The sequence below is a fragment of the Dendrobates tinctorius genome, unplaced genomic scaffold (genome assembly GCF_039654945.1).
Source record: "Dendrobates tinctorius isolate UK_male_01 unplaced genomic scaffold, ASM3965494v1 ptg000209l, whole genome shotgun sequence".
NCBI classification, from domain to species: domain Eukaryota; kingdom Metazoa; phylum Chordata; class Amphibia; order Anura; family Dendrobatidae; genus Dendrobates; species Dendrobates tinctorius.
The window spans coordinates 9,304,164-9,326,725 of NW_027361876.1; the positions used below are offsets into that span (position 1 = coordinate 9,304,164).

Consider the following 22,562-nt stretch of genomic DNA (forward strand, 5'->3'; position numbering starts at 1 on the left):
ATGTGATATTGTTTATTATTCACAGTCATAATGAGATGATACTATTTCTATTGCTGTATCATGACAATTTTTATTAAATAATTTGATCTACTTTATCAGTTGCTTTAATATCAATCAGCGCAAGTTGGATCAGTTCTATGGTGTTTAATTTACACCCAAAACACAATTTTTTTCAGTACGTTTCCTTTACAAGAGAGACATGTATAGAATCATTGTTGTATATCATTATTTTGTGGTTGTTAAGCTGGTGCAACTTGATTGGTTTTAGGAGCACTTTGGCTTTCCACTGGTCCAGCCATAGATATGGTTTCCTCTTCTGGGGTAGAAAGGTCAATATGACCACAGGTCAATAGCTCTACAGCACAACTGCGGAACTGAAAGAAAAGTATTGTTATACAGGTTTTATGAACTGTTTTTTCTGAAAATCTATGTTTTAGGACACTTTAATCAAATTTTGTAATGCTCTTTTATTGATTGAGTCGTTCTAGATTGGAACAGAAATGAGGATCAGGAGGAAAGTGGAGATTATAAGCAAAATAACTTTTGTATATTGAAAACTATGATCTGTATTTAGCCAAAGAAATACAAGCAGGCTAGAATCTTTATAATGTGATAAAATGGAAGCTGTGGGCAGTTTTGTTGGGATTTAGTTGCAAAATACTGCTTACTATAGAAGTAACTTAATAGCTTATGCTTGTGGGCAGGGCCGGTTTTAGACAAAGTGGGACCCTGTGGAAAACATAAAGTGGGGCCCCAAATGCTAACATATTGAACCATCACACAGAAACATTTAGGTTGCATTTACATACACTGATTTCAGACTGCTAAACAAGTGGGATCGACAATATTGAAGTCGTTCTACACTTGTTTCCTGGCTTCTTTACACCAGTTGCGGAACAATGATTGAGACAGAACAATCACTAACATAGTTAGCAAGGCCAAAAGAAAACATTTGTCCATCCTGTTCAGCCTATACTCCATCAGAATAAATCCCCAGATCTGCATCCTTCTAAAGAACCTAATAACTGTAAGATACAATATTGTTACGCTCCAGGAAGACATCCAGGCCTCTCTTGAACCCCTCGACTGAGTTCGCTATCACCACCTCCTCAGGCAAGGAGTTCCAGATTCTCACTGCCCTAACAGTAAAGAATCCTCTTCTATGTTGGTGGAAAAACCTTCTCTCCTCCAGATGAAGAGAATGCCCCCTTGTGACCGTCACCTTCCTTGGTATAAACATATCCTCAGAGAGATATTTGTATTGTCCCCTTATATACTTATACATGGTTATTATACTTATACATGGCTATTAAATCGCCCCTCAGTCATTTTCTTCCTAGACTAAATAATCCTAATTTTGCTAATCTCTCTGGGTATTGTAGCTTCCCCATCCCCTTTATTAATGTTTTTTGCCCTCGTTTGTACTGGCTCTAGTTCTATTATATCCTTCCTGAGCACCGGTGCCCAAAATTGTACACAGTACTCCATGTGCAGTCTAACCAGGAATTTGTACAGAGGCAGTATAATGCTCTCATTATGTCTATCCAGACCTCTTTTAATGCACCCCATGATCCTGTTTGCCTTGGCAGCTGCTGCCTGCCACTGGCTGCTCCACTTAAGTTTATCATTAACTGGGATCCCCAAGTCCTTCTCCATGTCAGATTTTCCCAGTGGTTTTCCGTTCTGTGTGTAATGATGATATTGATTCCTTCTTCCCATGTGTATAACCTTACATTTATCATTGTTAAACCGCATCTGCCACCTTTCAGCCCAAGTTTCCAAATTATCCAGATCCCTCTGTAGCAGAATACTATCTTCTCTTGTATTAACTGTCACGCTCGCGCCTTGGCTGAATGGCACGAGCCGGGGGTTGTTGGCCCCACTGTGCCACAGACCAGACTACCCTGGAAGGGGCGTGACTGCGACAGCTACCCTGGTCTTCACTGGAGCCTCTGATGGTGAGGTCAGGCTTGTGCGGTAGATAGCTGTCGGGTGCCACTCCAAGGTGGTGTCTGGCTGTGGCTGCTGATCCCACTTGGATACAAGTCACTTGGACAGATGTGACTGACAGGCAGACTGAGACACAGGGCAAGAAGGTACGACAGATACAGGGCAAGCAGGTGTGGCTTGGAGACACTGGGCAAACAGGCACGGCTTGAGACACAGGACAGGCGGGCACGGCTTGAGACACAGGACAGGCGGGCACGGCTTGAGACACAGGACAGGCGGGCACGGCTTAAGACACAGGACAGGCGGGCATGGCTTGAGGCACAGGACAGGCGGGCATGGCTTGAGAAGGAACAGGTAGGGACCTGTTCACACAGCAGGTGCAGGTATGGATGCAGGCAGGCAGGAGTGGAATATGAAGGAACGGGTTTGGACCTGTTCACACAGGAGGTGCAGGTATGGATGCAGGCAGGCAGGAGTGGAATATGAAGGAACAGGTTTGGACCTGTTCACACAGGAGGTGCAGGTATGGATGCAGGCAGGCAAGAGTGAAATAAGAAGGAACATGTTCGGACCTGTTCACACAGGAGGTGCAGGTGAAGGCAGGAGTGGAGAGAGAAGCTGCAGAAAGAGGTTCTGCAGCGGCAGCAGGAGTAGAGCAAAGCTGAACCACAAGGTCTGTGGAGAGAAGCTGCATCAAGAGGTTCCGCAGCGGCAGCAGGAATGGAACAAAGCAGAACCACAAGGTCTGTGGAGAGAAGCTGCAGCAAGAGGTTCTGCAGCGGCAGCAGGACTGGAGTAAAGCAGAACCACAAGGTCTGTGGAGAGAAGCTGCAGCAAGGGGTTCTGCAGCAGCAGCAGCAGGACTGGAGCAAAGCAGAACCACAAGGTCTGTGGAGAGAAGCTGCAGCAAGAGGTTCTGCAGCGGCAGCAGGACTGGAGCAAAGCAGAACCACAAGGTCTGTGGAGAGAAGCTGCAGCAAGGGGTTCTGCAGCAGCAGGACTGGAGCAAAGCAGAACCACAAGGTCTGTGGAGAGAAGCTGCAGCAAGAGGTTCTGCAGTGGCAGCAGGAGCCGTGCAGACAGAGCGGCTAGAGTGCAGATGCACAGATAAAGCTGCGAGAGTGCAGATGCACAGACAGGGAGGACACAAGGAAAAACACAGCAAGGAAGGGAGCCACGGACAAGGAGAAAGGGAGACTGATAGACAAAGGTAAGACTGAGTTCAGAGAGAGACACAGACAAAGACACAAGGACCAAGACTCAAGGGCCAGGATATTCTGCCTCCTGGCAGGCGGACAGAGAAATGCTAGGTAAGGTACCAAGACACAAGAGTACGCAGTAAGAGCCTTCAGAGAAGGCAAGATACAGAACAGGGCCTGGCTGGCTCAGCAGCAAGGAGCTAACTGAGTTTAGACATTGCACAGGCAATGTTTCAGTGGGAGTGGCGAAACTAAATAGTCAAGGGCTCCAGGTGATTGGTCAGGGACAGATTACACAGGTGCACCCAGACTGCATAAAAACCAGAGAGTTCAGGCGCCGCCCCCCTATACACAGTCTGGAAACATGGAGAGCGGAGGCATAGAACTGGCAACAGACAGAATTCACAGCATGGCTTGAAGCAGAAAGTAAGTTGGTGTGCGGGGGATTGGAGACCATGCAGTGATGCCAGCAGGGTTGTTACATTAACTGCTTTACATAGTTTTGTATCATCTGCAAATATCGATATTTTACAGTGTAAACCTTCAACCAGATCATTAATAAATATGTTGAAGAGAATAGGTCCCAACACCGACCCCTGTGGTACACCACTGGTCACAGCGACCCAGTTAGAAAATATATCATTTATAACCACCCTCTGCTTTCTGTCACTAAGCCAGTTACCCATTTACACACATTTTTCCCCCAGACCCAGCATTCTCATTTTGTGTATAAACCTCTTGTGTGGGATGGTATCAAACGCTTTGGAAAAATCAAGATATACCACGTCCAATGATTCACCTTGGTCCAGTCTATAGCTTACCTCTTCATAAAAACTGATTAGATTGGCTTGACAGGATTGATTCCTCATAAACCCATGCTGATATGGAGTTAAACAGTTATTCTCATTGAGATAATCCAGAAAAACATCACTCAGAAACCAAATACTTTTAGGGCCCTTTTTGAATATTGGTACCACATTTGCTATGCGCCAGTCCTGTGGAACAGACCTCATCGCTATAGAGGCCCTAAATATAAGAAATAATGGTTTGTCTATTACATTACTTAGTTCTCTTAGTACTTGTGGGTGTATGCCATCCAGACCAGGAGATTTATCTATTTTAATCTTATTTAGCCGTTTTCGCACCTTCACCTAGCATTTCATTTTCCACCGTGAATATCGTGGAGACGAAGGTTTTTAATATATTAGCTTTTTCCTCATCATCTACAACCATTCTTTCCTCACAATTTTTTAAGGGGCCTACACTTTCACTTATGATTCTTTTACTATTAATATAGTTGAAGAACAGTTTGGGATTAGTTGTACTCTCCTTAGCAATGTGCTTCTCTGTTTCCTTTTTGGCAGCTTTAATTATTTTTTTAGATAAAGAATTTTCCTCCTTATAGTTTTTTAGAGCTTCAGTGATGCCATCCTGCTTTAGTAGTTTAAATGCTTTCTTTTTACTGTTAATTGCCCCTCTTATTTCTTTGTTTAGCCACATTGGGTTTTTCCTATATCTTGTCCTTTTATTCCTACAAGGTATAAACCTCTTACAGTGCCTATTAACCCCTTCATGACCCAGCCTATTTTGACCTTAATGACCTGGCCATTTTTTGCAATTGTGACCAGTGTCCCTTTATGAGGTAATAACTCTGGAACGCTTTAACGCATTCTAGCGATTCTGAGAATGTTTTTTCGTGACATATTGAGTTTCATGATAGTGGTAAATTTAGGTCAATAATTTTTGCATTTATTTGTGAAAAAATCAGAAATTTGGCGAAAATTTTGCAATTTTCAAATTTTGAATTTTTATTCTGTTAAACTAGAGAGTTATATGACACAAAATAGTTACTAAATAACATTTCCCACATGTCTACTTTACATTAGCACAATTTTGGAATCAAATTTTTTTTTGTTAGGAAGTAATAAGGGTTAAAATTTGACCAGCGATTTCTCATTTTTACAACAAAATTTACAAAACCATTTTTTTTAGGGACCACCTGACATTTGAAGTCACTTTGAGGGGTCTATATGGCAGAAAATACCCAAAAGTGACACCATTCTAAAAACTGCACCCCTCAAGCTACTCAAAACTACATTCTAGAAGATTATTAACCCTTCAGGTGCTTCACAGGAACTAAAGCAACGTGGAAGGAAAAAATGGACATTTTAATTTTTCCAGCACAAATTTTCTTTTAGCATCATTTTTTTCATTTTCACATGGGCAACAGGATAAAATGGATCCTAAAATTTGTTGGGCAATTTCTCCTGAGTACAGCGATACCTTGTAGATATAACGTGGAGCAGTGAAAATATAAATTTTTTTAGCACGCTATTTTTTATTTTCACAAAGGTAACAGGAGAAATTGGACCACAAATGTTGTTGTCCAGTTTGTCCTGAGTACGCTGGTACCCCATATGTGGGGGGGGACCACTGTTTGGGTGCACGGCAGGGCTCAGAAGGGAAGGAGTGCCATTTGACTTTTTGAAATTAAAATTAGCTCCAATCGTTAGCGGACACCAAGTCGTGTTTGGAGATCCCCTGTGTGCCTAAACTTTGCAGCTCCCCCACAAATGACCCCATTTTGGAAACTAGACCCCCCAAGGAACTTATTTAGATGCATAATGAGCACTTTGAACCCCCAGGTGCTTCACAGAAGTTTATAACGCAGAGCAGTGAAAATAAAAAATATTTTTTTTCCTAAAAAAAATATTTTTTAGTCCGCAATTTTTTATTTTCACAAGAGTAACAGGAGAAATTGGACCCCAAAAGTTGTTGTACAGTTTGTCCTGAGTACGCTGATACCCCATATGTGGGGGATGACCACTGTATGAGCACACGTCAGGGCTCGGAAGGGAAGTAGTGACATTTTGAAATGCTGACTTTGATGGAATGTCTGCGGGCATCATGTTACATTTGCAGAGCCCTTGATGTACCTAAACTGTGGAAACCCTCCACAAGTGACCCCATTTTGGAAACTAGACCCCATAAGGAACTTGCCTAGATGTGTAGTGAGTACCTTGAACCCCCAAGTGCTTCACAGAAGATTATAACGCAGAGCCATGAAAATAAAAAATCATTTTTTTCCTCCAAAAACTATATTTTATCTCGCAATTTTTTATTTTCACAAGGGTAACAGGAGAAATTGGACCCCAAAAGTTGTTGTACAGTTTGTCCTGAGTATGCTGATACCCCATATGTGGGGGATGACCATTGTATGAGCACACGTCAGGGCTCGGAAGGGAAGTAGTGACATTTTGAAATGCTGACTTTGATGGAATGGTCTGCGGGCATCATGTTACATTTGCAGAGCCCTTGATGTACCTAAACTGTGGAAACCCTCCACAAGTGACCCCATTTTGGAAACTAGACCCCATAAGGAACTTGCCTAGATGTGTGGTGAGCAACTTGAACCCCCAAGTGCTTCACAGAAGATTATAACGCAGAGCCATGAAAATGAAAAAATCATTTTTTTCCACAAAAATAATTTTTTAGCCCCCAATTTTTTATTTTCCCAAGAATAACAGGAAAAATTAGTCCCCAAAAGTTGTTGAGCAATTTTTCCTGAGTACGCTGATACCCCATATTTTGGGGTAAACCACTGTTTGGGCACACGTCGGGGCTTGGAAGGGAGGGAGCACCGTTTAACTTTTTGAACGCAAAATTGGCTGGAATCAATGGTTGCACCATGTCGCATTTGGAGACCCCCTGATGTGCCTAAACAGTGGAAACCAATCAATTCTAAATTCAGCCCTAACCCCAACACACCCCTAACCACAGCCCTATCCCCAACACATCCCTAACCCTAACCCCAACACACCCCTGACCCTAATTCCAACCCTAACCATAACCCTAACCACAAGCCTAACCGTAACACTAATTCCAACCCTAACCCTAATTCCAACCCTAACCCTAATTCCAACCCTAACTCTAATTACAACCCTAACCCTAATTCCACCCTAACCCTAACTCCACCCTAACCCTAACCCTAATTCCAACCCTAACCCTAGTTCCAACCCTAACCCTCTTTCCAACCCTAACCCTCTTTCCAACCCTAACCCTCTTTCCAACCCTAACCCTAACCCTAATGGAAAAATAAAATATTTTTTTTATTTTATTAGTTGTGCCTACCTATGGGGGTGATAATCGGGGGGTTTATTTACTTTTTATTTCATTTTGATCACTGTGAGAGTGATCAAAATGAAAGAATGGAATCTGCAGCTGGCAGATTCGGGCAGGCGCACTGCGTATGCGCCCGCCATTTTCCAAGATGGCGGCGCCCATGATCTGGACCCGCAGGACACCGGGAGCGACAGGGGGCTCAGAAGGTACCAGGGGGGGTGAGGGGGGGATTGGAAGCTGGCAGGGAGTGGAGGGAATGGGATGGGGGCAGATGATGACAGCTGCTGCAGATCGCCGCTGTCATTCAGTGGCGGGGGGGCGATCGCCGGCGGGGGGGTCGAATCGGTATCTCCAGCCATGTCCGATGCTACTGCAGCATCGGCCATGGCTGGATTGTAATATTTCATCAATTTTCATTGATGAAATATTACTATCGCTCTGATTGGCTGTTTCAATTTTAACAGCCAATCAGAGCGATCGTAGCCACGTGGGGGCGAAGCCACGCCCCCTTCAGTGAATTACAAAGCCCCCAGTATCTGCGGGTCAGGTGATCTTTCATTGACCCCGGTCACCCGACCCGCAGGGGGCTTTGAAGTCATGACACAGGGTATGCGTCATGGGTCGGATTGGCACCGACTTTCATGACGCATACGCTGTGTCACAGGTCGGGAAGGGTTAAGGATGTTCTTAAACATTTCCCATTTATTATCTGTATTCTTATTTCTGAGTACATTGTCCCAGTCAACCAGAATAAGGACATCTCTAAGCTGGTCAAACTTTGCCTTCCTAAAGTTCAGTGTTTTTGTGCCTCCCTGAAAAGACCCCCTAGTGAAAGATAAGTGGTCGCTATTTCCTAGATGCCCAACGACTAGTGTTGAGCGATACCGTTCGATACCCAAAAATATTGTATCGGATGGTATCGCCCGATACAAAAGAAATATCGGGTATCGCCGATTCCGATACCGGAAGTCCCATTCAAGTCAATGGGACTTCCGGTATCGTAATTTAAAAAAGCCCTTTATTTCCTTGTTGGCTAATTCTACATAATTGAAAACAAATAAGAATCATGTAGAATGTATTGTGGGAGGTGGAGGAGACATTAAAGGCATAGTGGTTTATTCAAATCACATGGCATAGCATTAATTCCAATTTTTTTTTTCAAGACGTTCGGAGTTAAAAAGATATTGACTATGTTAACTTTTTTATATTTAGTCAGATATGTATGTTTCACAACTTCCATGCTCTTCACCTTCTTTTGTACTTCTCCCACACTTTCTCCTTCATGATCCGCAGCAGTAGCATTTTTTTCATCAACTTTTTCTTCACCTTATTCATCTTCTTCTTCTTCACCTTCTTCCCATTAATTTTTTTTTCCATTCTTCATATTCTTCTTATTCAGCTATTATTAATTTTCATATGCTATTTCTTCATCTTCTTCCTATTCTTCTTTTTCTTCATTTTCTTATGGTGACAGGCATTCCTGTACTACTTATCTATAAAAGTTATAAGATTACACCTTACGTTCTGCCTGTCACAAAAGATTTACAACAGGATTTGTCCGTTCAGTTTGGCCTGCAGCAGCAGGCATTTTCCAGGGGCACCACGAGGAGGAACGGACTCACCCCCATTTACTGCTTAGTCTTCTTCTGCTTATAATTTTGATTTCTTCTATGCTGATTTTTAGTCTTATGCTTAATGTTCTTCTGCTTTCTGTTCTTCTGCTTTTGCTTCTTCTGCTTCTTGTTCTTCTGTCTTTTGTTCTGTATCTTGGTGGTTGTCTTCATGTTGTTTGTCCTCTTGGTCTTATTATTTAGGGTCATATTTCTGGTCTTCTTTGGTGTGGTCTTCAGGGTCGTCGTTAGAGTTGAGCGATACCGTCCGATACTTCAAAGTATCGTATCAGATGGTATCGGCCGATCTTTAAAAAAAGTATCGGTATCGCCGATTCCGATACTGGAAGTCCCATTCAAGTCTATGGGACTTCCGGTATCGGAATAAGAAAAACCCTTTCCTGCCCTTGTACAGCCTCTCTGGGGTCTGTACGGGCCTTTCGGGGGGCTGTGCCGGCCTGCCAGGGGGTCTGTGCAGGCTCCGGTGGTCTGTGCCGGCCTGCCGGGGGGCTGTGCCGGCCTGCCGGGGGGCTGTGCCGGCCTGCCGGTGGTCTGTGCAGGCTCCGGTGGGCTGTGCCGGCCTGCCGGGGGGCTGTGCCAGCCTGCCGGGGGGCTGTGCAGGCTCCGGGGGGCTGTGCCGGCCTGCCGGGGGGCTGTGCCGGCCTGCCGGGGGGCTGTGCAGGCTCCGGGGGGCTGTGCCGGCCTGCCGGTGGTCTGTGCAGGCATCGTCCGATGGGACTACAAGTCCCATCGGGCGATGCCTGCTACCATGACAGTGATTGACACATTAGCCAATGATGGGACAGTAGTAGTCCCATCATCCGGCTAATGTGTTAAATGTAAAAAAAAAAAAAAAAAATTACATGCTACATACATACAACATGCATACTACATACATGCTACATTCATACTACATAAATACTACATGCAACATACATACTACATATATACTACATGCATGCTACATACATACTGCATGCTACATACATACCACATATATACTACATACATACTACATACATACTACATGCATGCTACATGCATGCTACATGCTACATACATAACACATATATACTACATGCATGCTACATACATACTACATGCTACATACATACTACATGCTACATACTACATATATACTACATGCATGCTACATACATACTACATACATACTACATACATACTACATGCATGCTACATACATACTACATACATACTACATGCATGCTACATACATACTACATACATACTACATACATACTACATGCTACATACATACTACATATATACTACATGCATGCTACATACATACTACATACATACTACATACATACTACATGCTACATACATACTACATATATACTACATGCATGCTACATACATACTACATACATACTACATATATACTACATGCATGCTACATACATACTACATATATACTACATGCATGCTACATACATACTGCATGCATGCTACATACATACTACATACATACTACATGCTACATACATACCACATATATACTACATACATACAATACATTCATACAATACATACATAGACATACAGTACATATAACATAGAGTAACATACTTACCAATACTTGTCACATTGTTCCCCGAAGCCATTGTCGTCTACGGAATAAATATTAACATAACAAACCACAAAAATACTCACCCACGATCCGAAGCAGTCCACGAGTGTGTCCCACGACGATCTTGGGTAGAGAACTGCAGCATCAGCTGTTGCTGCCGTTCTCCAGGGGCTGCAGGAATCCAATGACGGAAGGTAGGTATCCTTCCGCACTGTATTCCTCCGCCACTTAAAAAAAAAAAAAGTCCCTAGTCTCACTTTATGCCATTGCTGTGTGGGAATTTCCCACGCAGCAATGGCATAAAGTGAGACTAGGGACTTTTTTTTTTTTTAAGTGGCGGAGGAATACAGTGCGGAAGGATACCTACCTTCCGTCATTGGATTCCTGCAGCCCGTAGAGAACGGCAGCATCATCTGATGCTGCAGTTCTCTACCCAAGATCGTCGTGGGACACACTCGTGGACTGCTTCGGATCGTGGGTGAGTATTTTTGTGGTTTGTTATGTTAATATTTATTCCGTAGACGACAATGGCTTCGGGGAACAATGTGACAAGTATTGGTAAGTATGTTACTCTATGTTATATGTACTGTATGTCTATGTATGTATTGTATGAATGTATTGTATGTATGTAGTATATATGTGGTATGTATGTAGCATGTAGTATGTATGTAGTATGTATGTAGCATGCATGTAGCATGCAGTATGTATGTAGCATGCATGTAGTATATATGTAGTATGTATGTAGCATGCATGTAGTATATATGTAGTATGTATGTAGTATGTATGTAGCATGTAGTATGTATGTAGCATGCATGTAGTATGTATGTAGTATGTATGTAGTATTTTTTTTTTTTTAACATTTAACACATTAGCCGGATGATGGGACTACTACTGTCCCATCATTGGCTAATGTGTCAATCACTGTCATGGTAGCAGGCATCGCCCGATGGGACTTGTAGTCCCATCGGACGATGCTTGCACAGACCCCCGGACATCAGCACAGCCCCCCGGCAGGCCGGCACAGCCCCCCGGCAGGCCGGTACAGACCCCCACAGGGTGCACAGCCCCCCGGCAGGCCGGCACAGCCCCCCGGCAGGCCAGTACAGACCCCCACAGGGTGCACAGACCACCGGCAGGCCGGCACAGCCCCCCGGCAGGCCGGTACAGACCCCCACAGGGTGCACAGACCACCGGCAGGCCGGCACAGCCCCCCGGCAGGCCGGTACAGACCCCGGTCAGTCCACACAGCCCCCCGGCAGGCCGGCACAGCCCCCCGGCAGGCCGGCAGAGACCCCCGGAAGGCCCGAAATGACGGTGCATCATGATGCGCACACACCGCGCATCATGATGACGTCAGTCTGTCAATCAACTTTGAACTTCCGATTCCGATGCCGAATTCCGATATTGAAAAAATATCGGAAGTCGGTATCGGAATTCCGATACAGCAAGTATCGGCCGATACCCGATACTTGCGGTATCGGAATGCTCAACACTAGTCGTCGTCATGGAGATCAATAAGGATTACCAAAGACAATTTCAAAAAGCTTGATCTTGGAAATGTAGCAGAAGGTACAAGAAGGCTGAGAAACTGGCGATAACCAGCTGACAGTACTGGAACCTGTAGTGGCAGCAGAAGGAACAATAGCCAATGGCACTACTGAGGAACAGCTGACGGTGCTGGACCCCGGTTACTATGCAGGAGGTACCTGTGCTAGAAACCACTACCAAGGACCAGCTGACGTTGCTGGACCTCGGATACCAAGATGGAGGCACCTAGGCCAAAGGCTCTGGCAAGAACCAGCAGACAGTGCTGGCACCCGGATGGGTAGCAGAAGGAACAAGAGCCAATGGCACTACCGAGGACCAACTGACGGTGATGGACCACGGTTACTAGTAAGAAGGTACCTGTGCTAAAAAGCACTACCAAGGACCAGCTGACGGTGCTGGACTTCGGATACCGAGATGGAGGCACCTAGGCCAAAGGCTCTGGCGAGAACCAGCTGACAGTGCTGGCACCCGGATGGGTAGCAGAAGGAACAAGAGCCAATGGCACTACCGAGGGCCAACTGAAGGTGCTGGACCACGGTTACTAAGCAGAAGGTACCTGTGCTAAAAAGCACTACCAAGGACCACCTGACGGTGCTGGACCTCGGATACCGAGATGGAGGCACCTAGGCCAAAGGCTCTGGCGAGAACCAGCTGACAGTGCTGGAACCCGGGTGGGTAGCAGAAGGTACCCATCCAAAGCAAAGTAGCCAGGCCGCAAGCCGGCCGCAGTTACCGAAACCCACAGTCCTACAGGGGGTCCATGTCCCATTGGCACTACGGATCCAGCCTTCAGTGCCAGTTCCCGCAGCCCACATAGGAGTCACCTAAACTGCAGGCACCGTAGAGTCGGCTAACCCGGCCGCAAGACGACAGGACAACGGAATGGTGGCATAGTAACCTTGACACTACCCGGAAACAGCTGGCGTGCTGGAACCAGGCTGGGCAACAGGGAGTACCCGTGCCAAAGACACTGCCGAGAACCAGCTGACGGTACTGGAACACAGATGGGTAGCAAAAGCTACAAGAGCCAATGGCACTAACGAGGAACGGCTGACGGTGCTGGACCACGGTTACTAGGCAGGAGGTACCTGTGCTAGAAAGCACTACCAAGGACCAGCTGACGGTGCTGGACCTCGGATACTGAGATGGAGGCACCTAGGCCAAAGGCTCTGGCGAGAACCAGCTGACTGTGCTGGAACCCGGGTGGGTAGCAGAAGGTACCCATCCAAAGCAAAGTAGCCAGGCCGCAAGCCGGCCGCAGTTACCGAAACCCACAGTCCTACAGGGGGTCCATGTCCCATTGGCACTACGGATCCAGCCTTCAGTGCCAGTTCCCGCAGCCCACATAGGAGTCACCTAAACTGCAGGCACCGTAGAGTCGGCTAACCCGGCCGCAAGACGACAGGACAACGGATTGGTGGCATAGTAACCTTGACACTACCCGGAAACAGCTGGCGTGCTGGAACCAGGCTGGGCAACAGGGAGTACCCGTGCCAAAGACACTGCCGAGAACCAGCTGACGGTGCTGGAACCTAGATGGGTAGCAAAAGCTACAAGAGCCAATGGCACTACCGAGGAACAGCTGACGTTGCTGGACCATGGTTACTAAGCAGAAGGTACCTGTGCTAAAAAACACTACCAAGGACCAGCTGACGGTGCTGGACCTCGGATACCGAGATGGAGGCACCTAGGCCAAAGGCTCTGGCGAGAACCAGCTGACAGTGCTGGAACCCGGGTGGGTAGCAGAAGGTACCCATCCAAAGCAAAGTATCCAGGCCACAAGCCGGCCGCAGTTACCGAAACCCACAGTCCTACAAGAGGTCCATGTCCCATTGGCACTACGGATCCAGCCTTCAGTGCCAGTTCCCGCAGCCCACATAGGAGTCACCTAAACTGAAGGCACCGTAGAGTCGGCTAACCCGGCCGCAAGACGACAGGACAACAGATTGGTGGCATAGTGACCTTGACACTACCCGGAAACAGCTGGCGTGCTGGAACCAGGCTGGGCAACAGGGAGTACCCGTGCCAAAGACACTGCCGAGAACCTGCTGACGGTGCTGGAACCCAGATGGGTAGCAAAAGCTGCAAGAGCCAATGGCACTACCGAGGAACAGCTGACGTTGCTGGATCACGGTTACTAAGCAGAAGGTACCTTTGCTAAAAAGCACTACCAAGGACCAGCTGACGGTGCTGGACCTCGGATACCGAGATGGAGGCACCTAGGCCAAAGGCTTTGGCGAGAACCTGCTGACAGTGCTGGAACCCGGGTGGGTAGCAGAAGGTACCCATCCAAAGCAAAGTAGCCAGGCCGCAAGCCGGCCACAGTTTCCGAAACCCACAGTCCTACAGGGTGTCCATGTCCCATTTGACACTACGGATCCAGCCTTCAGTGCCAGTTCCCGCAGCCCACATAGGAGTCACCTAAACTGCAGGCACCGTAGAGTCGGCTAACCCGGCCGCAAGACGACAGGACAACAGATTGGTGGCATAGTGACCTTGACACTACCCGGAAACAGCTGGCGTGCTGGAACCAGGCTGGGCAACAGGGAGTACCCGTGCCAAAGACACTGCCGAGCACCAACTGGCGTTGTTGGAACCCAGGGACAATCATGGTGCAGGCCGAGGCCTACTTGGTGGTAGTTTTAGATTGTTTGTAGGCTACAACAGACTGTCAACGTGCTCCAATTAGACATCTGTCTCCACTCTGTTTCCAGGATTTCACGTGACCACCAACACTGCCAGATTATGCGTACAGTAGCCGTCTGCCCAATCCACACATGTTCCTGTGTTACTGGGGTTCTGTAATGTCAGCAGATCCCCTGATGTGTGTCTGCCAATGTCTCCTGCTCTGTCCACATTCCCACCACTTGCAGTGGGAAGGTGGACAGCGCAGGAGACAGTGGCGGACACACATTGGGGGATCGGCTCACGTAACAGAACACCAGGAACACAGGAACAAGTGTGGAATGCGCGGACGGCAACTGTGAGCAGGAACTGGCGGTGCTGGAGGTCAGGGGAAATACTAGAGACAGAGTGGAGACAGAGGCCAAATCAGAGAATGTTTAAATCTGAAGTAGTTACAATTTGGAGGCAGCAGCACTTTGCCCTCCACACAGCAGGGGATCAGCTGACGTTACCGAACCCCACTTTCACATGAACGAGTGTTTTTTTCTGTGTGGACAGCACTTCTGAGCACCAACTGGCTGTGTCGGAGCCCAGGGAAAATCAGGTAGTAGGCCGAGGCCTACTTGGAGCCAGGTGTAAATCTGAGGTTGTTTGACTGTGGAGGGAGCAGGACACTTTGCCATACACACAGCAGTGGATCAGCTGACGTTACCAAACCCCACTTACACATGAGCGAGTGTTTTGTCTGTGCGGACAGCACTTCTGAGCACCAACTGGCGGTGTCGGAGCCCAGGGAAAATCAGGTAGTAGGCCGAGGCCTACTTGGTGGCAGTTTTTGATTGTTTCTAGACTACTACTAACCTGTCAACGTACTCCGATTAGGCCTCTGTCTTCACTCTGTTTCGAGTATTTCCTCTGGCTTCCAACCACGCCAGTTGCTGCTCTGAAATGCCGTCTGCACAACCCACACTTGTTCCTGTGTTACTGGGGTTCTGTAACAGCAGCTTCTCCCTAGAGGTGAGTCAGGCAATGTCTCCTTCTCTGTCCACTTTTCCACTACAAGTAGTGGGAATGTAGACAAAGCAGGAGACATTGCCGGACTCACCTCTGGAGATGAGCAGATGTTACAGGGCCCAGGTAACACAGGAACAAGTGTGGATTGTGCAGACAGCACTTGAGAGCAGAAACAGGCGGTGCTGTAGGCCGGAGGAAATACTCAAAACAGAGTGGAGACAGAGGGCAAATCAGAGAACATATTAAATCAGAGGTAGTCAGAAGTTGTAGGCAGCAGGAGAGTTTGCCGTACACACAGCAGGGGATCAGCTGACGTTACCGAACCCCACTTACACATGAGCGAGTGTTTTGTCTGTGCGGACAGCACTTCTGAGCACCAACTGGCGGTGTCGGAGCCCAGGGAAAATCAGGTAGTAGGCCGAGGCCTACTTGGAGCCAGGTGTAAATCTGAGGTTGTTTGACTGTGGAGGGAGCAGGACACTTTGCCATACACACAGCAGGGGATCAGCTGATGTTACCGAACCCAACTTACACATGAGCGAGTGTTTTGTCTGTGCGGACAGCACTTCTGAGCACCAACTGGCGGTGTCGGAGCCGAGGGAAAATCAGGTAGTAGGCTGAGGCCTACTTGGAGCCAGGTGTAAATCTGAGGTTGTTTGACTGTGGAGGGAGCAGGACACTTTGCCATACACACAGCAGGGGATCAGCTGACATTACCGAACCCCACTTACACATGAGCGAGTGTTTTGTCTGTGTGGACAGCACTTCTGAGCAACAACGGGCGTTGCTGTAGCCCAGGAAATAAAGTTCAGGTCATAGAAACATGAACACAACAGGAGACCTGGATCCTGTTGCCAGCCAATTATTTATTCTGGAAGAGGACTGGCAAATTCAGGTGAGATCCATGCTTTGTTTATTTTCAGAAAAGTAAGCCGGTCAACATTATCGGCGGATAGTCGCGTGCGACGGTCTGTTACCACACCACCTGCAACACTAAAGACACGTTCCGATAATACACTGGCAGCAGGGCAAGCCAGCACCTCCAATGCATACTGGTTAAGCTCTGGCCATGTATCCAGCTTAGAGACCCAATACTTGAACGTTGAAGATCCGTCTCGGAGTATTATAACAGGGCAAGACAAGTAGTCTGTCACCATCTGACGGAAACGTTGCCTCCTGCTGACTGGAGCTGTCTGTGATGGTGTAGCCGTTTGTGGCGGTCCCACAAAACTTTTCCACATTTGGGCCATACTGGCCTTGCCTTGTCCTGCGGCACTGCCTCTGCTACCTCTTTGTGCAGAGCTTCCTCCACTGCCTCTACCAACATGGCTGCTTTGAAAAGCACTACCAGCAACACTTGCGGGGGAAATGGAGAACATGATGGCCTGCACAAGTGTTTCTTGGTACTCCCGCATTTTTTGCTCCCGGTTCAACTGTGGTATGAGGCTTTGTAGTTGTCCCGGTAGCGAGGATCTAGGAGGGTGTACACCCAATAATCAGCCGTGTGGAGAATGTTGGCGATGCGGCAGTCATTTAACAAGCACTGCAGCATGAAATCAACCATGTGCTGCAGACAGCCAACTGGACCGGAAACGCTGTCCCCAGCTTGAGGCAGCATCTCAGCATCACCCCACCCTCGCTGTACACACTGACTACTAGAGCCTTGTGTATCTCCCTCCTCTGGAGAGATGTGTTCCTCCTCCATTGACTCCTCGTCATCCTCCTCACTAAGTGTCCCCTGCCTGGGCCTTTGTGTGGAGGCACGTTGCGCAGACTTGCCAGAAGCAGATGGCATTTCTGACTCCTCATCCTCGACCTCTTCAAAAACCTCCTCACTTAGTGCTTGTAAGGTTTTTTGAAGCAGACAGATAAGGGGGACAGTCATGCTGACTAGTGCATCATCTGCACTGGCCATCCGCGTGGTGTCATCGAAGGCACGCAAAACTTGGCAGATGTCCCTCATAGTGGCTCACTCAGTGGTGGTGAAGTGTGTCCGGCGCACAGTGCGACTTGTTTGCGCCTGATGCAGCTGGTACTCCATTACTGCTGCCTGCTGCTCACACAACCGCTCCAACATATGTAACGTTGAATTCCACCTGGTGGGGAGGTCACATATGATGCGATGTTCTGGCAGGCGGAATCGGCGTTGCAGAGATGCAATGCGCGATCTTGCCATGCTGGAACGCCTCAAGTGAGCACACTCTAGGCGAACCTTTTGCAGCAGTGCATCAAGATCCGGATAGTCCCTCAGAAAGCTCTGCACGACCAAATTGAGCACGTGTGCCAGACATGGTACGTGAGTGAGGTTGCCTAGGCCCAGAGCTGCCACTAGATTTCGGCCATTGTCACTCACTACCAAACCTGGCTGGAGATTCGCTGGCACAAACCACACATCGCTCTCCTGCTTGATGGCATTCCAGAGCTCCTGTGCTGTGTGGCTCCGATTCCCCAAAGAAATTAATTTAAGGACGGCCTGTTGATGTTTGGCCACACCTGTGCTCATATCTGGCCTAACAGGCTCATGCAGTGCTGATTCCGAGGAACTAGAGTAGGAGGAGGACTCAATATGTACAGACTGCATTCCTGCAATCCTTGGAGTTGGCAGAATACGTACAGAGCCACTCTCCAGATCTGTACCCGGCTCCACAACATTGACCCAATGGGCAGTGAGGGAAAGGTATCGTCCCTGTCCATGGCTACTGGTCCACGCATCAGTGGTCAGGTGGACCTTGCTACTGATGGCGTTTAGTAGCGCATTTTTAATTTTTCCCTCCACATGCTTTTGCAGGGCAGGGACGGCTTGCCTGCTGAAATAAAAGCAGCTGGGCACATTGTATTGTGGAACTGCCAATGACATCAAGTTCCGGAAGGTGTCAGTCTCCACCAGCCTGAATGACAGCATCTCAACGGCCAGTAGTTTGGCAATGCCGGCATTCAGAGCCAGTACTCGGGGATGGTTTGCCGAGTATGGCCGCTTTTCCTCCCATGCCTGTGCTACCGATTGCTGGTGAGTGGCCTGGGAGTGAGCTGATGACTGAGAACGTGGTTCAGTGGGTGGAATTTCACTGGGTCTCTGGACAACAGTGGCAGAGGTTCTTCCATGGCGTTCCAGTGAGGAAGCCTAACTAGCTGTGTGTGAGCTGGAGGAAGAGGCCCCAACATGAGCTGAAGAGGTAGTAGGTGCTGCTGAAGGTTGGCCTACATCTTCAGTGTGTCTGTGTAACTCCACCACGTGCTTGGTACGCACATGTTTCCACATATTTGTGGTATTGAGGTTGCTCACATTTTTCCCTCGTTTAACTTTCTGATGACACAGCTTGCATTTGACAAAGCAAATGTCATCTGCAACTGTGTCAAAAAAAGACCACTCACTGCAAGTCCTGGGAGCGCCCGTTTTCTGTTTTGGAAGAGGATTGCTCCTCACGGGTGCCAAAGTGGAGGCTACAGGCAACCAAGTCTGCCCCCGCCCTCTCCCTCCTCTTTTGGCCATTCGGGGAATCTCTTCCTCAGAGCTGCTCCCACCACCTTCCTGTGGCTGACGCCATGATGGGTCAAGGACCTCATCATCTCCACTCCCCTCTTCAAGCACCGGCTGGTCCTGGGTTGTCTCGCCAGCACCGTACGCACCAGAAATTGGCAACTGAGTCTCATCATCATCAGATGAGCACTGAGGTGTGCTGACAATAGGCACTCGCCCACCCGCCTCTTCAGATTCAGAGGGACAAAGCAGTTGCGCATCACTGCATACTCCCTCTTCTTCACGCTCTAGAATGCTGCTTGGCTGGCCACCTCTTTCCAAGCCAACAGATTCTGAGAACAGAAGTAAAGATTGAGATGGCTCCTGTCCAGGACTCTCAGACTGCCTGGGCAATTTGGCAGGTGGTGAAGAGACAGATGGTTGCTCTTCAGTGCTCTGGCCCTGGGAGGATGCGGAAGTCATTGAAGTGGATGCGTTAGCTGCCATCCATCCGACAACGGCTTCAATTTGTTCGTCACGCAGCAGTGGGGTATGGCAAGGTCCTATAAAGCTGCGCATGAAGGACTGTTGCCTGGTAAAAGTGGGGGATGCCGGGTCACTGGTGGCCGCAGCAGACATTGAATCCCCACGTCCTCTCCCTGCTGAATCCCCCCATCCTCTCTCTGCTGAAACTCCACGGCCACGACCACGTGCCTTACTCCCTGCCTTCTTCATCTTGGTAGACTGATAAAGATAGGCAGAAAAGTAAAAAAGGGGTGGCTTAGTGTTCTTATTCCTGAAAACCTGCTAACCAGTATAAGAAACACTAGTTTGGCTAAGAGTGTGTGTACTACACTTTAATATGATCTAATGTGGCCTACACAACTGTAAAGTGGAGTGTTTGGTGAACTTTATTTCCTTTTGTTTTTTTTTGGGGGGGAAAAGAAAAGGATGTGACCAAAGTTTGAAAGCTATAGTATCACAAACTTTTTGGAGCGATTACAATGCAGGAAGCTAACCTACAATGCAATTGATGAGGCTCCAAAAAATAGGGTGATACTAGTCTGGCTGGCCCTGAAGGGCACAAGCAAGCAAAAAGGCTCCTCTATCTAATCCTATATAGTGTTTGCAACCAACCAATGACAATGGATGCGGATGGAAGCACACTAATATAGGAGCAAAAATCTGGCTAAATTTGCTGCAAAAAAAGGACTATGTATGAGGCAGTGACTCACGCTGAGCGGACTACAACGAGCGGTGGCTGTAGAACACACTGCAACGTGAGCTGCACTCACACACAGAGAGACCTATCAGACAGCCAAAAACAGTGCAGAGAAATGGGCTATAGCACTGAAAGGCTGCTGAAAGGCTCCGTTGTCCACTCCTTTAGTGTTTGCAACCAACGTATATGGATACGTATGGAAGCACACTATACAGGAGAAAAAAAAAAGCAGCAATAAAAGAAAAATGTGTATGAGGCAGAGACACACGCTGGCCGGCCTACAAGCAGACGTGCCTGCAGGACACACTACACAGCGTGGGTCTGCACTCACACAGCCCTTGCAGACAGCTATTAAAACAGCGCTGCTGGGCTACAAAAATGCTACAGTGGTGGATTATGTAGCCTGGGTAGAGCAATAGATATGTTTGATGATCGCTATTTCTAACTGTCCCTCACAGTCTTCAACAGCAGCCTGTCCCTAACTGAATTCACAGCAGAGTGAACCCGAAATGGTGGCTGCTGCGGTTTTTATAGTGCATCATGACATCATTTCAGAAGCCAATCACAGCCATGCCAGTAGTTAACATGCCTACATGCCTAACAGGATGTGCCCACACTTCTGAGGATCCTCATTGGCTGAATCAAATCGAGCGGGCTCCTAGCATTATGGGAACTTCCGATTCCGGTATTCGATGTGAAAAAAGTATCGGAACTAAGTATCGGAATTCCGATACAGCTAATATCGGCCGATACCCGATACTTGCGGTATCAGAATGCTCAACACTACCGACGACCTGCAGATTTGTTATTCTGTCAGGTCTATTAGAAATTATTAGGTCTAAAAGTGCTGCTCCTCTGGTTGGATTCTGCACCAATTGTGAAGGATAGTAGCTCAATCTGTCCCCATACAGTAACATGTTATCAGCAGCATACCTGCAGTTTTCACCAGATGATGTGCTACTGAAAACAATGATTGTTGTTCCAGCATAAACAATCCAATCACTCAATGAATAGACAGCCTTTTGCTTGTTTAGTATAGTACACCTCATAGTCCTCCACAAAGTATAATGCACCTCATAGTCCTTCATATTGCATATTGTGCACCATTTTCCTCCATATTGGATAATGCATCACCCCATAGTCTTCCATACTGTATAATGTGCACCTTAGTCCTCCATATAGTATAATACACACCATAGTCATCTATGTTAGTATAATGTGCCATTTAGTCCTCTTTTTTGTATAATTTGCTCCAAAGTCCTCCATATAGTATAATACACTCCCCTTAGTCTTTCAAATAGTAAAATGCACTCCCCATAATTCTCTATATAGTGTAATACACCCCCCAATAGTCCTCCATATAGTATAATATACTCCCTATAGTCCTCCATATTATATAATATACTCTCTACAGTCCTCCATATTATACAACTCTGGCAAAAACTAAGAGACCACTTCCAAATGTTCAGTTTGTCTGATTTTTCTCTTTATAGGTATATTTTTTACTAAAATGTAAATTGTTCTTTTAGTCTACAAACTTCTGACAACATGTCTCTGAATTTCCAAGCAATACATTTTGTATTTTTTTTCTGAAAAGGAAAAATGGTCAAAATAAAAAGCAAACAGTGCTTTGAGACCTCAGATAACGCAAAGAAAACAAGTTCATAATAATTTAGAAACAACAATGCTAATGTTTTAACTCAGGAAGAGTTCAGAAATCAATATTTTGTGGAATAACCATGATTTTTAAAAACAGTTTTCATGCGTCTTGGCATGCTTGCCACCAGTCTTTCACATTGTTTCTGGCACAAAAATTTAAGCAGTTCTTTTTTGCTTGATGGCTTGTGACTATCCATCATCCTCTTGATTACATTCCAGAGGTTTTCAATGGGGTTCAGGTCTGGAGAATGGGCTGCCCGTGACAGGGTTTTGATGTGGTAGTCTCTTAATTTTTGCCAGAGCTGTATAATGCAGCCCCTATAGTCCTCCATGTATTATAATGCACTCTCTATAGCATACTGCACCCCATAATTTTTCATATACGGTAGTATAATGCAATTCCCATAGTCCTCCATACAGTACATACAGTACAGAGTAATGCAGTTCCCATATAGTACATATATTGTAGTATAATTCACTCCCTGTAGTCCAATAGAGAAGAATGCAGCCCCCTTATAGTATAATGCACCCCATAGGCCTCGATAGAGTATAATTCAGCCAC

The 22,562-nt window shown here is 47.0% G+C and overlaps 1 protein-coding gene across 1 annotated transcript in view; it reads right to left on the reverse strand.

The window, feature by feature from the left end:
- Positions 1–230: 230 nt before the first annotated feature.
- Positions 231–22,562, reverse strand: part of LOC141058121 (pinopsin-like) — a 52,930-nt gene continuing 30,598 nt past the window's right edge. The window contains exon 4 of the mRNA XM_073554282.1: positions 231–374. Coding sequence (XP_073410383.1) covers positions 240–374 — 135 coding nt within the window. The 3' untranslated portion in view covers positions 231–239. The remainder of the gene's footprint in view (positions 375–22,562) is intronic.